Source organism: Cetorhinus maximus, chromosome 7 (assembly GCF_964194155.1).
Source record: "Cetorhinus maximus chromosome 7, sCetMax3.hap1.1, whole genome shotgun sequence".
NCBI classification, from domain to species: domain Eukaryota; kingdom Metazoa; phylum Chordata; class Chondrichthyes; order Lamniformes; family Cetorhinidae; genus Cetorhinus; species Cetorhinus maximus.
Genome location: NC_135885.1, coordinates 18,887,131 through 18,902,651, shown reverse-complemented (window position 1 = coordinate 18,902,651; position 15,521 = coordinate 18,887,131). Strand labels below are relative to the sequence as shown.

Below are 15,521 nucleotides of genomic sequence, written 5' to 3'. Positions count from 1 at the left end.
TGCAAACATTATTTTAAAAAGGGAGGGGGAATCAAAATAAATACAGACCAGCAGTTTATCATGAGTTGTGGGGATTTTACAGGAATCTATCATGAGGGACACAGCAAAATAGTCAGATGCACGGCAAATGAAGCGTAATGTAGAGAATTACAAGATGCACTGCAGCAGTTCACCAAGGCTCCTAAGACAGCACCTTCCAAACCCACAACCTATACCAACTAGAAGGACAGGGACAGCAGATACATGGGAACACCACCACCTGGAAGTGCCCCTCCAAGCCACTCATCATCCTGAGTTCCTTCACTGTTGATGGGTCAAAACCCTGGAACATCCTACCTAACTGCATTATGGGTGTACCTTCACCACATGGACTGCAGCGGTTCAAGAAGGCAGCTCACCATCAGCAGTGGGCTTAAAAGTGGATAAATCCTGAAGCCCAGGTGCGAAATATCCTAGGCTACTTTGTGAGGCAAGGAAGGAGATTGGAGTGACTCTGACACTAATTTTCAAATCTTCTCTGGTCACAGGGGAGGTGCCAGAGGACTGGAAGACAGCGAATGTGGTACCATTATTCAAGAAGGGTAGTAGGTAATTACAGGCCAGTTAGGCTAACATCAGCGGTAGGGAAACAAGTGAAAAAAATACTGAGGGACAGGATTAATCTCCACTTGGAGAGGCAGAGATTAATCAGGGATAGTCAACATGGCTTTGTCAGGGGGAGATCATGTATAACAAATTTGACTGAATTTTTCGAGGAGGTGACTAGTTGTGTAGATGAGGGCAATGTAGTTGATGTAGCCGACATGGACTTCAGTAAGGCTTCTCACAAGGTCCCACATGGGAGAATGGTCAATAAGGTAAGAGCCCATGGGATCCAGGGTAATTTGACAGATTGGGTCCAAAATTGACTTTGAGGCAGGAGGCTGAGGGTATTGGTCGAAGGTTGTTTTTTGCGATTGGAAGCCTGTGACTAGTGGTGTACCAGAGGGATTGGCGCTGGGACCCTTGCTGTTTGTAGTGTACATTAATGATTTAGACGTGAATCTAAGAGGTGTGATCAGTAAATTTGCAGATTACATAAAAATTGGTAGTGTGGTAAATAGTGAGGAGGAAAGTGTTAGATTACAGGAAAATTTGGATGGACTGGTAAAATGGGCAGAGCAGTAGCAAATGGAATTTAATCCTGAGAAGTGTGAGATGATGCATTTTGGGAGGACTAACATGGCAAGGGAATATAAAATGAATGGTAGGACCCTAGGAAGTACAGAGGATCAGAGGGAGATTGGTATAGGTGTCCATCGATCCCTGAATGCAGCAGCACAGGTAGATAAGGTGGTTAAGCTGGCATATGGGATACTTGCCTTTATTGGCCGAGGCATAGAATATAAGAGCAGGGAGGTTATGTTGGAGCTGTCTAAAATGCTAGTTAGGCCACAGCTGTGTGCAGTTCTAGTCACCACACTGTAGGGAGGATGTGATTGCACTGAAGAGGATGCAGAGGAGAGTCACCAGAATGTTACCTGGACTGGAGTGTTTCGGCTATGAAGAGAGACTGGATAGGCTAGGGTTGTTTTCCTTGGAGCTGAGAAGGCTGAGCTGGGACCTGATAGGGGTGTACAAAATTGAGGGGCATAGATAAGGTAGATAGGAAAAAAAAATTCCCCTTAATGGTGGCATCAATAACCAGGGGGCATAGATTTAAGGTAAGGGGCAGGAGGTTTAGAGGAGATTTGAGGAAAATGTTTTTCACCCAGAGGGTGTTGGAACCGGGAACACACTGCCTAAAGGGGAAGTAGAGGCAGGAACCCTTACAACATCTAAGAAGTATCTAGATGAGCACTTGAAACGCCATAACATACAGGGCTACAGGCCAAGTGCTGGAAAATGGGATTAGAATAGAGAGGTGCTTGATGACCGGCATGGACACGATGGGCTGAAGGGCCTGTTTCTGTGCTGTTTAACTCTATGACCCTATGACCAGCTTTTCAAGGGCAACTCGGCATGGGCAATAAATACTGGTCTAGCTGGCGGCACCCACATACCATGAATGAATTGAAAAAAATTCATTCTGAAAGGAAGAATTAGGAGAGACAATACAAACGAAATAGTACAATTTTAAAAAGGGCTGCAGGAACAAAGAGACCGAGATAAGAATTGTTGGTTTCAGGACAAGTTGAGAAGGCTGTGGAAAAGGGATAAGGGATCCTTGGCTTCATAAACAGAGACACAAAATACAAAAGCAAGGAAGTTACACTGAAACCTGTACAAAACACTGGTTATCTCCCAGGCTGGGTATTGTGTCCAACTCTGAGCGCCACACTTTAGAAAGGATGTTATGGCACAGGGGGTGCAGAGGAAATGGCACCAGGAATAAAAAAAATTGCATACATAGAAACACTGGAGAAACTGGAGTTGTCCTTCTTAAAGCAGAGAAGGTTAAAGGGAGATTTGATAACAGCAATAGCTTGAATTTATATTGCACCTTTAATGTATTCATAAACACCCTCAGGTGCTTCACAGAGGTCTTATCAAACAAAATTTGTCAGCAACGCATATAAGGGAATATTAGGGCAGATGAACTAAAACTTGGTCAAAGAAGTAGGTTTTATGGAGCAAAAGCAAGGTAGAGGGGCAGAGAGGTTTAGGGAGGTAGTTCCAGAACTTGGGAAATTAGCCCTAGGCACAGCCAACAATAGTGGAGCGACTGAAATCTAGGAAGAACAAGAGAAGAGAATTGGAGGAGTGCAGAGATCTCAAATGGTTGTAGGGCTGGAGGAAGTTTAGGGATGAGGCCACGGAGGGATTTGAAAACAAGGATGAGAATTTTAAGATCGAGGCAATGCTTAACCAGGGGCCAAAGTAGGTCAGTGAGCACATGGGTGATGGGTGAACGGGACTTGGTGCAAGTAAGGATATTGGTAGCAGAACCTTCGATTAAACTAAAGTTCATGGATGTGGAAGGTAGGAGGCAAAGCAGCAATGTGTTGCAATAGTCAAAGTCTAGAAGTAACAAATGAATGAACAAGGGTTTGTGTGATGATGCCAAACAGTGAAGTTGCAAATTGCCTGCACTGTGACATAGATAGGCTAGCAGAATGGTCAGACAAGGGACAGATGGAATTTAATATAGACAAGTATGAGGTGATGCAATTTGGCAGAAGGGATAGGGAGAGGCAATATAGACTCAGTGGCATGGAGGGATCTGTGGATGTATATGCATCAACCTTTGAAGGCGGCAGGACAGGTTTGGTGAGTGGTTCGGGTCTGCCTGGAAGTGTGGTAGAGGCAGGTCATTCGAGGCATTCAAGAGAACATTAGATGATTATTTAAATGGAAACAATGTGCAGGGTTATGGGGAAAAGGCAGGAGAATGGCACTGAGTCAAAATGCTCATTTGGAGAGCCGGTGCAGACGCAATGGGCTGAATGGCTTCCTTCTGCACCATAACGATACTGTGATTCTGAGTGATTATAAAGAATACGGGACCTTATGCTTCATAAAGAGAGGCATTGAGTACAAAAGCTGAGAAGTTTTGCTGTACCTATATAAAGCCCTGATTAGGCCACAACTTGAGTATTGTGTCCCATTTGGGTCACCCCAGTGGGGAAGAAGTGAAGGTCCTTGAGAGGGAGCAGAGCAGATTTACCAGAATGGTTCCAGGGATGGGTTGGGGTGGTGTGGGGAGTGGTTAGTTGCAAGATTAGGTTGGAAATGCTGAGGTCATTCTCCTTGGAGCAAAGGAGATTGAGTGCAGGTTTGATAGACGTGTACAGAATTATGATAGCTTTGGATAAGGTAGACGAGGAAAAACTGCTCCTATTAGCTGATACTACAAGGACAAGGGGACACAGATTTAAGGTTTTGGGCAACAGATACAGGAGTGGTGTGAGGAAGGACCTTTTTACACAGCGGGATGTGATGACCTGGAACTCACTGCTTACAAGGTGGTAGGAAATTGGATGGGCGCCCGAAGGAAATAAAGGGGTATAAGGATTGAGCGGGGGAATGGGACTGACCGGATTGCTCCAGGGAAAGCCAGCATGGACTCAATAGGCCAAATGGCCCCTTCTGTGCTGTAAATGACTGTATGGTCATGACGCCATGGTCTCCGCCCCAGTCCAGCTAAAACATTATAGGGCAGGCGGTGGTGTAGTGGTATTGTCACTGGGCTAGTATTCCAGAGACCCAGGGTAACTCTCTGGGGACCCAGATTTGAATCCCACCATGGCAGATGGTGAAATTTGAATTCAATAAAAATCTGGAATTAAAAGTCTAATGATAACCCTGAAACCATTGTCAATTGTTGTAAAAACCTATCTGGTTCACTGATGCCCTTTAGAGAAGGGAATATGCTGGCCTACATGTGACTCCAGACCCATAGCAAGGTGGTTGACTCTTAAATGCCCTCTGAACAAGGGCAATTAGGACTAGGCAATAAATGCTGGCCTGACCAGCGACACCCACATCCCATGAATGAATAAAAAAAAATGGCGGGAGCCCACCCATGATCCTGATTTTTACCCTTCAGCAATTTAATAAAGGGAGCTTTAAGGCGAGGCCTTCCGCCCCATCTCAGCAGGAAGTCCCACTTAGAGAGCTGACGGTCAATTGATGGCCAGCATGGTCTGTCGTCCATGAAGCACCAAACAGGAGCAGGCCACTGCTGGGACTACAGGGAGTCCCATGTGCCGGGGAGTCCGAGTAAGTCTGGGTGAGGGCTGGGTTCAAAGGGCCAGGATGGAGAGTTAATGGTGATGTGGGGGGGTTTTCAAGGAGTTGCTCTGTAGGTCTCTCCCTGGCCACAGGTAAAACACCAGCTGCAGCGGGATGAGGCCCTTAAGTGGCCATTCATTGCCCACATAAGGGCCTCAATAGGTCTAAGGGTGTGCGGGCCACCTGATGCTTCTCCCATGCTCCCCTCACCTCTGGAAAATCTCAGACAGTCAGGGACAGGCGAGCGGCTAGGCAGCTGGCACGCCACTTGCTGGATTTCATGTGCCCCCATTTCAAACCTCCTGGCAAGAGAGTGTAAAATCCAGTCCTAAGGTGGCCTAAACCTAAGGTGGCCAATTACAGCCCCATCTGCCTACTCGCAATCATCAGCAAAGAGGCAGAAGGCGTCATTGGCAGTGTTATCAAGCGGCATTTACTCATCAATAGTCTGCCCACTGATGCTCAGTTTGGGTTCTGTCATGACCACTCAGCTACAGGTCTCATTATAGTCTTGGTCCAAACATGGATAAAGGAGCTGAATTCCAGAGGTGGGGTGACAATTACTGCCCTTGACATCAAGGCAGCAATTGACCGAGTGTGGCATCAAGGGATCTTACAAAATTGATGTCAATAGGAATTAGGGGGAAAACTCTCCATTGTTGGAGTCATACCTAGCACAAAGGAAGATGGTCGTGGTTGCTGGAGACCAGTCAACTCCAGGACTTTGCTGCAGGAGTTCTTTAGAGCCCAGCCATCTTCAAAGGCCTTCTCTCCATCATAAAGTCAGCAGTGACGATTGCACAACGTTCAGTCCCATTCAAGATACCTCAGTTACTGAAGCAGTCCTTGCCCACATACAACATGTTAAGTGGCAAGTAACATTTATGCCAGTCAATGACCATGTCTGCTGGATTGGCATCCCATCTGCCAGCTTAAACATTCACTCCCTCCACCAAGCTTCCTTCCACAGCATTTTCCAAACCTGCCTCTACCACCTAGAAGGGCATAGGCAGCAGACACATGGGAACTTAGCCCAATTAGGGCCTTTGCATATCAAAACAGCATTGCATCGGCTGAACCCTTGCAAGCTCTGGGCCCAAAAATGATCTGGAGGTTGGGTTCCCAATCCCAGATTGAAAATCCAGCCTCACCTGTCTGTTGCCACCTCCCTAACACTGACATTTATAAGCAGTTACCAATCTACAATCTTCCTTCACTGAAGCAATCATTGTTCTGGCCATTTGTCCATTTACAGTAATCAGACCGTAATGGGCCATCCCAGATTCAACACAGCCACAGACCAGCAACCAAGCACATGCTTTACATCGTCTAGCACTCCTGCCATTATAAAACAATGTACCATGTGCAACAACATAGAACCTCCTGCCAGTATTCTTTACAAGTTGCAAAAAACTCACAAAGGGCTAAACACTAATGAAGCATTGCATCTATTATAAAAATAACATAAACACACAATTTACTGAATAGCATCTCGCCCACATTCACCCATAAATCAGAAGTAAGTTACTTTCCACATTGTGTGGGCCATTAATTCTACTTTATACCAAGGGACTGGTAAAGATCATCTAAACAGAAATAGTGCATTCAAGCATGACCATTTGAACAAAATGTGTTTTATCTATTTAATAAAAACAATAGCGGGAACATCAAGAATTTCATGAGGCTTTTCAGTGCAACCCAATTACACAACTAGAAATTTTCTACGTATATTTTAATATATATATTCATAGTCATTTGGCAGTACAGAACCTGAGTATTGCAGGAAAAAAGAGACATACTGGCCTGAATTTTTCAGTCAGCAGGCGGGCTCGGGGGAGCGATCGCAGAGCCGACGGACGCCAGCGATTGGCTCTGCACCATCATTTCACACAGGCGAGCCAATGAAGGCCCGCCCAGCGTACTAGACGAGCGGTAGCGCTCAGCGCTACCACTGCGGGCGGCGGGAGGAGGGAGAGTCAGGGCCAGCGCTCTTTCGGGCCATGCACGCGTAAGAGTGCTTCAATCTCCCTGAGGCACGGAGCTGCTTGAGGGAGATTGAAGTGCTTTTGAAATTATTAATTAAATGGATTAAAAATTTAAATTAAACGTGTACCCTCATGTGACTGTGTCCCATGAGATGGGACATGTTTTGATGTTTCAGAAAAAAATTTTATTTAATTAACAAAAGCTTTAGGAAACTTCATCCCGCTCGTGGATGAGGTTTCCTAAAAAACATGAAAGCCGGCCGCTTGGCCTTTTCGCCTGCCCGCCAACATTAACGTTGGACGGGCAGCGTTAACAATTACATTAATGACTTCCTTAATAGGCCGTTTAAATGCCGGCGGGCGCGCAGCCAACTCCGGCCCGTGCCCGCCAAACGAAACATCGCGAGACTGCGCAATGATGTCAGGACGCACGGCCGACATCATCGTGCATCATTTTATGCGCCGGCATGTCAGGCCCACCCCCGCACGCCATCTGAAAAATTCAGGGCACTGTCTAAGCTTTTCATCTTGCACTCATCAGGACAGGTCACAAGATTACCAATAATAAAAGGAACAGCAATTTATACTGCATGAGAAGAGAGTGCTGATTAGTTGGTAAGTGGACTCTGATTGGCAGAGTCACTGCCATGGAGAATGCAGCAGGAGACAGTTAACTGACAAGCTATTGTTCAAATTCAAAAATCATATCCAACCAGCCAATGTTTACAAAACTCAAAACATAGTATCCAAGGTTAGATGTTATTCCACAATTGGACAACACTTGCTAAACAATCCTGATTGTGCTAAGAATTACACTGAAAACCACTTTAAGATCATCAGTTGGGCTCGCAGCATGGCTCACTTACACATTCTAGAAACCAGATATATTTACACTCAGGTCCCTGTCCTTTGCAGACAGAAAGAGCATATCCTGGTATTACACCTTTTTCAGCTAAACAAAAGCTTGGGGGACAGCCATTCCCTGGTTCATTCACCATGGCAATGCCTTGGCCAATCAGAGTCCACCTGCCTGGTTTGAATTTGAACAATAGCTTGGCAGTTAAGTGCTCCTTGCTGCATTCCCAACTCCCCCCTTGACCCTTCAACCAACCTTCCTGAACTCCCAACTCCCCCAGATCTGACCTGACTGGACCCTGACCAGACCTGACTAGCCCCCAACCCTCAACACTCCCTATCTCAACCTGACTACCCAGATCCACCTACCCATTCATCCAACAGTCACCTTACCCACCTCACCCATCTGCCATTCTCCCACCCTACCTGCCTCACCCACCTGCCACCCTGCTCTCCTGCCACCCTACCCCCTTACCCACTTATTTTACCCACACTATCCCCTTATACATCCTACCCCCTTACCCAACCCTACCCTACCCCCTCACCTACCCTACCCCCTTACCCCCTTCCATTACCCACAAAAGCACTACATTGGACGTAGAGCAATTTGGGCATACCAAAGTTCATGAAAGGCATTATATAGTGCCTTTCTTTATCTATCATCTGCTTCAGTACAGATCAAGTGTAGAACCTTTCTATTCTGTATGTCTTAATTCCTCACTGGTCAATGCATAAATCAATGTTCTGATTTTTAAGCTGCTTGGGTTCGTGCCCTGTGTACTATATGAACATTCAGATTGTGTAGCAGGTCCCAGCTACTGCACAAATCTCAATCTGTAGACTGTGCAGACTGCCCATGACATTTTCATTGCTGCATATATGTGAAATGCTGAATTTGTGACATCAGGAAGAAGTTACATCAAGATGGCTGCGTTCCAAGGCTTGCACCACAAGTTCATGTCACATAACAGCAACTATTTCTTTCCACAGTTCTCAACCGTTGTTCTGATCAGTAATCATGCTTCCATCCAAAACAGCATGTTTACTGGGGCATGATAGGCTGGAGGCAGGGACCCAGTATAAAACAAGCCATCCTAAGTGTCAGTTACAATTAATCTAGTGAGTTTATTTAACATTAGCTTGATGAAGTCTGTTTGCCAGGAGCTGGCAGGAGAACGATACAAAAGCAACCAAAACGGTAAATATTTAGCAACTGGATATCAAATTTAGCAAATATTTAGCAAATGACTCATTTAGAAAAACAAGTACTTGTATGGTTCTGTTAAAGAAATAACTTGTCCCTTTTAAAGTCAAGTAATAACATTGTGATAAATGCATAATGATGAAAAATTACTATTGCCTTTCAAAAGAACTATTAATGTTAACATTGGAGTGTTTAATTCTGCAATTCTCATACCCCATAGTTCAATTTACCATTGCTAATGACTGATCAGTCGTCACTTAGTTGCAAACTCGCCACATACCAGTCATAAAGTTATTCTAATGAATATTAATGATTCTAAGAGGTTAATCTAACATGATGGATGAATGAAACAGAAATTAGTTTGGACAATATGCAATCAATAACTGTTTAGGGTTCCATGCTGCACTGAAAGGAAAGAGAACAAAATAGTTTAACCCTTTCACTTGTGAAACAGTACTGACAAGAATTGGAGGCTACAGTAGCAAACTATCAGTCATGGGTAATGACGGTTATCTGAAATCGCTGTTGTCCACCACTGTGGGCCAAACATTGCAGTGATTCTTAGTAATTCTTAGCTGGTCTTAAATCCAGGCTTCTTATTAATAATTGTCAAATCTTTGGGGTTTAATGCGAGTTATTGACCTGTGTTCAGCATTATCAGCCATTCCTGTAAGTGTCCTCCTAATTCCCTATAATCTGGAGTGCATCATTTGTTCTGCCCAATATTGAGGAAATTAATAGATTGCACAGGGATCACAAAAGGAAAATTGCACTGTACACCAGTTGCTGGAATGTATCATGTGCCATCATGTGATTCTGACCCTCCCCCCACTGCCCGACCAACCCCCAGAAAAGCAGACTGGATATATACTCTTAAGAAATGAAGACGCATTTGTAAATTAACAGATAGCTTCATTTATCAGTGAACAAAATTCAGCTCAGTATTGCCTGTAATTTGAGCTGACAGGTGCCATTTTGGCTCCAAAATACCATCTGTGGCACCTGCACACCCTTACACCATGACTCACGCAATCTATCATTTTGGGTGGTCAATAGCACAGGCGTTAGGCTTGTGCACCCGAGCAGGCAGATTGTGATCAGAGTCACTGTGTAATACTGATTTGACACCAGCACTGCCATTTTCATACCCGCTACTCCAGCTAACACCCTCTCATAAACATGGACAGCTGAGCGTACATCGAGCAGCAGGGAGGGCCTCCCAGCAGTGCTGTTTAAAGGGAACATTGATCACTCTTAGGATCGTTGTTGATTAATTTCTTCTGACTCTGTGTGAGTTTGTAGAAGAGTTTGGTGTTTGCAGTTGATTAAAATTGCTGAATGGAGTGTTGCTGCACATAGAGAAGGCTTTAGTTTTGACTTCAAGGGCTTTGATCAGACAACTTGATCCCAGTCATGGGTGATGTAGTTACCAGCCTCCTTGAAAGGGAGATGGAACAGATGCAACACAGAGTAGAAACAAATACTCGCAGAGGGAGGCTGAGGAGAACAGGAAGGGGGGCTTTCAGCAGGGGGACTTAATCAACCAGCATCTCCCAGGAATAATTCTCTTCCACAACCTAAGCCAGGTGCAATTGACTCCATTTTACAAATGAAATTTTCACAGAAACCTGCAAGAATACCTCGGCCACTGGCTGTGAAAGTGACCATGGCCCTGCATTTCTTTGTTTTGTGATCCTTCCAGGCTGGAGCAGGCAACATCTCCTAGTTTGTGGTCCACATTCCCACAAGGAATGCGATTGACACTTTTTATGCAAGGAGAGCAGAGCTCATTGTCTTCTCTCTGACCAGAGGGAAGCAGGCATGGAGGAGGAACAGGAAGAGGAGGAGGAGGAAGAGGAAAAGGAGGAGCAAGATAAAGGCAGAAGGCAACCAATATATTTCCAGGCAGGCTGTCCATTTGCACCTCACTGGATTATGGTTCCACTGAATACAACCCAAAATCCCCATTCTACAACAGTCGCACACTTTACCTTCCTTTATCACTGGCCGTCATGCATCCTTTTGGTCACAATGCTGAAATAAAAGCAACCAAAAAACCACCATTCCAAATCAACTTTACCAAACAAACCATCCAATATTCCATACAAAAGTCAACTAATCACTCTTGTACATTCCCTTAGTGCCTGTCTGCCAAGTGCTTTCACCTGACCTCATACTCCTATGCAGTGCTATCCCAGTGGCTGTAGTTTGCCTGAAACATGAGTTTGAGTAGGGTGGAGTGGGGCCGACTTCAGATGGACTTGCAGGACACCCTCCAGTGCTGCGTTTAGATGGCCCAGCTTTGAACTGCACTGTCTCAGCATGAGCAGCAGCCGTCTAGACGGAGCAGCAACAGTCAACAGCAAGGGCACTGACAGACAGTTGGGGTGGGAGGATGAATGCTATCATCCTGGGAAAGGACAACAGCTCGTGCTCCACCATGCCACTGCCAATCCATCAGAGTGGCACCTCGGCAATCCCAGTATTCTTCTGCAGGGTAGTTTGCTGTACTGCAATGTGATACCCTGCAATCTCCTTTGAGCACTGATACCTGCTGCCAAGGTGGCAGAAGTCTGAGCCATGGCAGCAAGCTGGGCTTGCATGGCAATAAGCTGAGACTACATGATGTCAGTCTGTGTTTGCACTCAATCATTGGGTGTTTTCTACTTGCGCTGCAAGGAAAGCTGAGACATCAGTCATCAGATACTGCATTACGGTCAGATCTGCAAGTACTCTCATGGAGTTGGTAGTGGATGGACTTGGGCTAATAAGTGGAAAGTGCCACACAAGGGCCAGACAATGACCATCTCCTACAAAAGAGAATCTAACCATCCGTCCTTGACATTCAATAGCATTACCATCGCTGAATCCAACCCCCCACCTTCAACACCCTGGGGGCTCCCCATTGACCAGAGAAAGAACTGGACCAGCCATATAAATACTATGGTTACACGAGCAGGTCAGGGAATTCTATGAGGAGTAACTCACCTCCTGACTCCCCAAATCCTGTCCACCATCTACAAGGCTCAAGACAGGAGTGTGGTGAAATGCTCTCCGTTTGCCTGGGTGAGTGCAGCTCAAAAAAACACTCAAGAAATTTGACACCATCCAGGGCAAAGCACGATTGCTGGGTGAAATTTTGGTTGCTGCATTTGCCAACAGACCAACAGTAACAACACTTAAAAAAATAATTCACTGGCTTCGAAATGCTTTGGGAAATCATGAGGATGTGACAAGCATTATACAAATGCATGTCCTTTTCTTCTTATGTTGTTAACACACGTCACAGTTTAAAACTGAGCTAGCCTCTCTCCTGGCCAAAATGACCAAAAACAGAATTTTGTTGCTGATTAGAATTATGAGTTCATAAGTCACTTACTCAGAAGTCACTAAAAGCTAACATGCAGATGCAACAAGCAATTAGGAGAGCAAATATTATGTTAGCCTTTATTACAGGGGGATTTGAGTACAGGAGTAAGGAAGTCTTACTGCAGTTGTATAGAGCCTTGGTGAGATCGCACCTGGTGTGCAGTTTTGCTCTCCTTACCTAAGGAAGAACGTACTGGCCATAGAGGGAGTGCAACAAGGGCCCACCAGACTAATCCCGGGGATGGCAGGATTGTCCTATGAGAAAAGATTGAGGAGACTGGGCCTGTATTTTCTAGAGTTTAGAACAATCAGAGGCGATCTCATTGAAGTGTACAAAATTCTTACAGGGCTCGACAGAGTAGATGCACAAAAGATGCTTCCCCTAGTTTGGGGGTCTAGAACAAGGGGCCACAGTCTCAGAATAAGAGGTAGGCCACTTAAGACCGAAATGAGGAGGAATTGCTTCAGTCAGAGCATGGTAAATGTTTAGAATTCTCTACCCTAGAGGGTTGTGGAGGTTCAGTCATTGAGTGTGTTCAAAGCAGAGGTCGATACATTTCTAGGTACCAGTGAGGGTAAGGGATACAGTGAGATAGTGTGGGAAGATGGTGCTGAAGTAGAAGATCATCCATGATCTAGTTAAATGGTGGAGCAGGCTCGAGGGGCCGAATGGCCTACTCCTGCTCCTATGTTCCTATATTCCTATGAAACTAACTTGGACTAAGCACAAAAAGTCAATACAATCCCATTAATGGGGACTCCTGGAACCAAACTGTCCTTCAAAGTGGACCACAGACAATAAGTAACCCTTAAACTTCTCATGAACATTAAGTGGAAAACCAAACACTGAAAGATGGCAAGCAAGCCTGCTGTTGAATACAATTGCTCTGTGCATTCAAACAAGTTGCACATTCTATTCGTTAGGGGAAGCCTCCTCTCCGTCTGCGCAAAAATTCAGGCCAGTGTTTTTACCACAATTTACTGAGAGAGGGAGGGAAATCCCAATCAAGGCAGTGGTAAACACCATCACTCAAATTTACCCTCGCCTCTTTCATGACTCCCCCCCCACTTTCAGGTCGGGTGACAGAAGAAAATTCGCCTCAATATGCCTGTCGTAACACTTTGGACCTTGTGAAATCTACCACAACAAGACTGCCTGGTATCTAAGGTCATGACTGTTTTGAAAAATACCGCTTCTGACTGTAAGCTTTTTATCATTCAACATGTCCTTTCTAGAAACAGAGCATACTAGTTAAAAATTCAACACAGGCAAAAATCCATTTTGCATCGCGTTATTAAGGAACACTTAAAGGTGTTCATATGAACAAGCTTTAGGTTTGTGTCATCTGTGGCTCAGTTGGTAGTGCTCTTGTCTTTGAATCTCCAGGTGCCAAGTTCAAGTCCCCACTCCAGAGCTTGAACACAAAAATCAAGGTTAAGGCTCCAGTTGGAGTTGGATGAGACAGTAAACCACCGGCTTGGGTGGTTGAAGGTCCCATGGCATTATTTTGAAGAGCAGCGGAGTTAACCCTGGTGTTCTGGTCAATATTTGCCCCTCAGTCAAAATCACAAAAGAGAACAGATTATCTGGCCATTATTATATGTTTATTTGTGGGAGCTTGCTGTGCACAAATTGGCTGCTGCATTTCCTATATTAAAACAGTGACTACACTTCAAAAAGCACTTCATTAGCTGCAATGTGCTTTGAGATATCTGGTGGTTGTGAAAAGTGGTATATAAATACAAATCTTCCTGTTTCTTATTTTAATAGAAGGGGTTACTCTGTTTATTTTAACATTTTCAGTAAAATACTAGAGGAATTTTATATGAATGGATTCATCTCTTTAAAGGTCTAATACACAGCAATGCTAAACTCAGGATCAGGGTCCAACCTGATTCTGGAGTAAGTAAAATTAGACCTTGGGTGAGTTTTAACTCATTCAAAAGCAAAGTTCCTAAACAGTGGCCCCTTGACTCCGGATTTAAATTACAACTCCTTAAACATCAGTTCAAAGGAAAACTCTTTTACAGCAACACTACAAGTGTAGAGCAGGATAAAACACACACCAAATACAGAGCTGCACAACAAGCTCCCGGAAATCCAAATTCAAAGCATTATATTGCTGTGCTCAATATAATGTTTGAATATTATAAATGTGGATTCTGAAACATAGTGGACCATAGTGACCAAATGGAGTGTTTGGCAAGATCTGCAGAAACAAAATAAACGTTGGGCAGAACAAATCTTCTTTAAAAAAAAAAGGAAACTAAACATGAAAATACAACTAAAATAAAAATGTTCTCAATGCTGAAGATTTGTACGTGACCTTGTAGACTCACTCGACACACGTTATGAAGAACACTCTTAAAGTGACCTATTCTTGGCTGTTTGAGAAGGTTAGGCTGCCATATATATATATATATATATATTCTCTTAACCATGATAAACTATAAAAAAAATGGCAAAAAGAAAACTGAAGTCTGAAAGGAAAACACTAAATACTGAAAATGAACAGCAAGAAGATAGGTGAAAGTAGATGAATGTTTGGAGCAAATGCTCCATTGGATGAAAGATTCCACCAGAATGTTAGTAGGTCCACCATTTTAAAAATTGCAGACAAGATAAGGAAGTATCCCTTAAATTTAAGTAACTGAATCAATGATCATCACAAGGTACAAATGATGCAAAAAATTGGCCGTTAATTCAGGGGAGAGGAATAAATTGTCCGTTTGTGTGGTTAGTTAAATACCTGTTGATACTTTTGGGTTAAAACTTACATAGGGTGAACACTGATACAATAAGTGAGTGAAAAATTAATTTACGCTCTATATTCTTGGAATCCACAGGTTCTTACATTAGTTCCAGCATGACAGTGGCTAAATAATTAAAATTTTTTCCTTGAAACACAGCATATTTTGCAAGTCATGTCATAGCAAATTATTCATCATCCACATTAATAAAGTTGAAAAGCATTGTATTACTTTATTTTGTAGTGCCTGATTGGAGACAATGATGACATTTGGTGGATCCCCAACTGCTGTGGCTGCTCCGCCAATGTTCGTGAAGACAACTTCCGCAATCAGGACATGCCTGGGGTCCAGATTGAGCACTTCACATAACCTGCAGGAGACACAATATCATCAGGGAACTTGAGTCTAAATTAAGCTGCCTTTGGAAACACCGCCCCAACCCAAACTCACCACCGCCCCCCTAAAAAAGTTAGAAAAAACAACTGTTGGCTCCAGAGATTTCAGAATTGCACAAGCTAGGATCCAATAGAGATGGCAATCAAATGGATAATTGACGATTAGGTCAAGAGTTTTCAATGTTTACTGTAGCAAATTGCCACCTTCTCACCTGAAGACACTGATTGTTACCAGGTCAGAATTGTATA

At 44.1% G+C, this 15,521-nt stretch overlaps 1 protein-coding gene across 2 annotated transcripts in view; it reads right to left on the bottom strand.

Moving 5' to 3' along the window:
- oca2 (oculocutaneous albinism II) overlaps positions 1 to 15,521 on the bottom strand; it is a 573,569-nt gene that overhangs the window by 230,590 nt on the left and 327,458 nt on the right. For both annotated transcript variants that reach the window (XM_078544815.1, XM_078544816.1), the window contains one exon: positions 15,109 to 15,247. In XM_078544815.1, the coding sequence (XP_078400941.1) occupies positions 15,109 to 15,247 (139 nt within the window). The remainder of the gene's footprint in view (positions 1 to 15,108; positions 15,248 to 15,521) is intronic.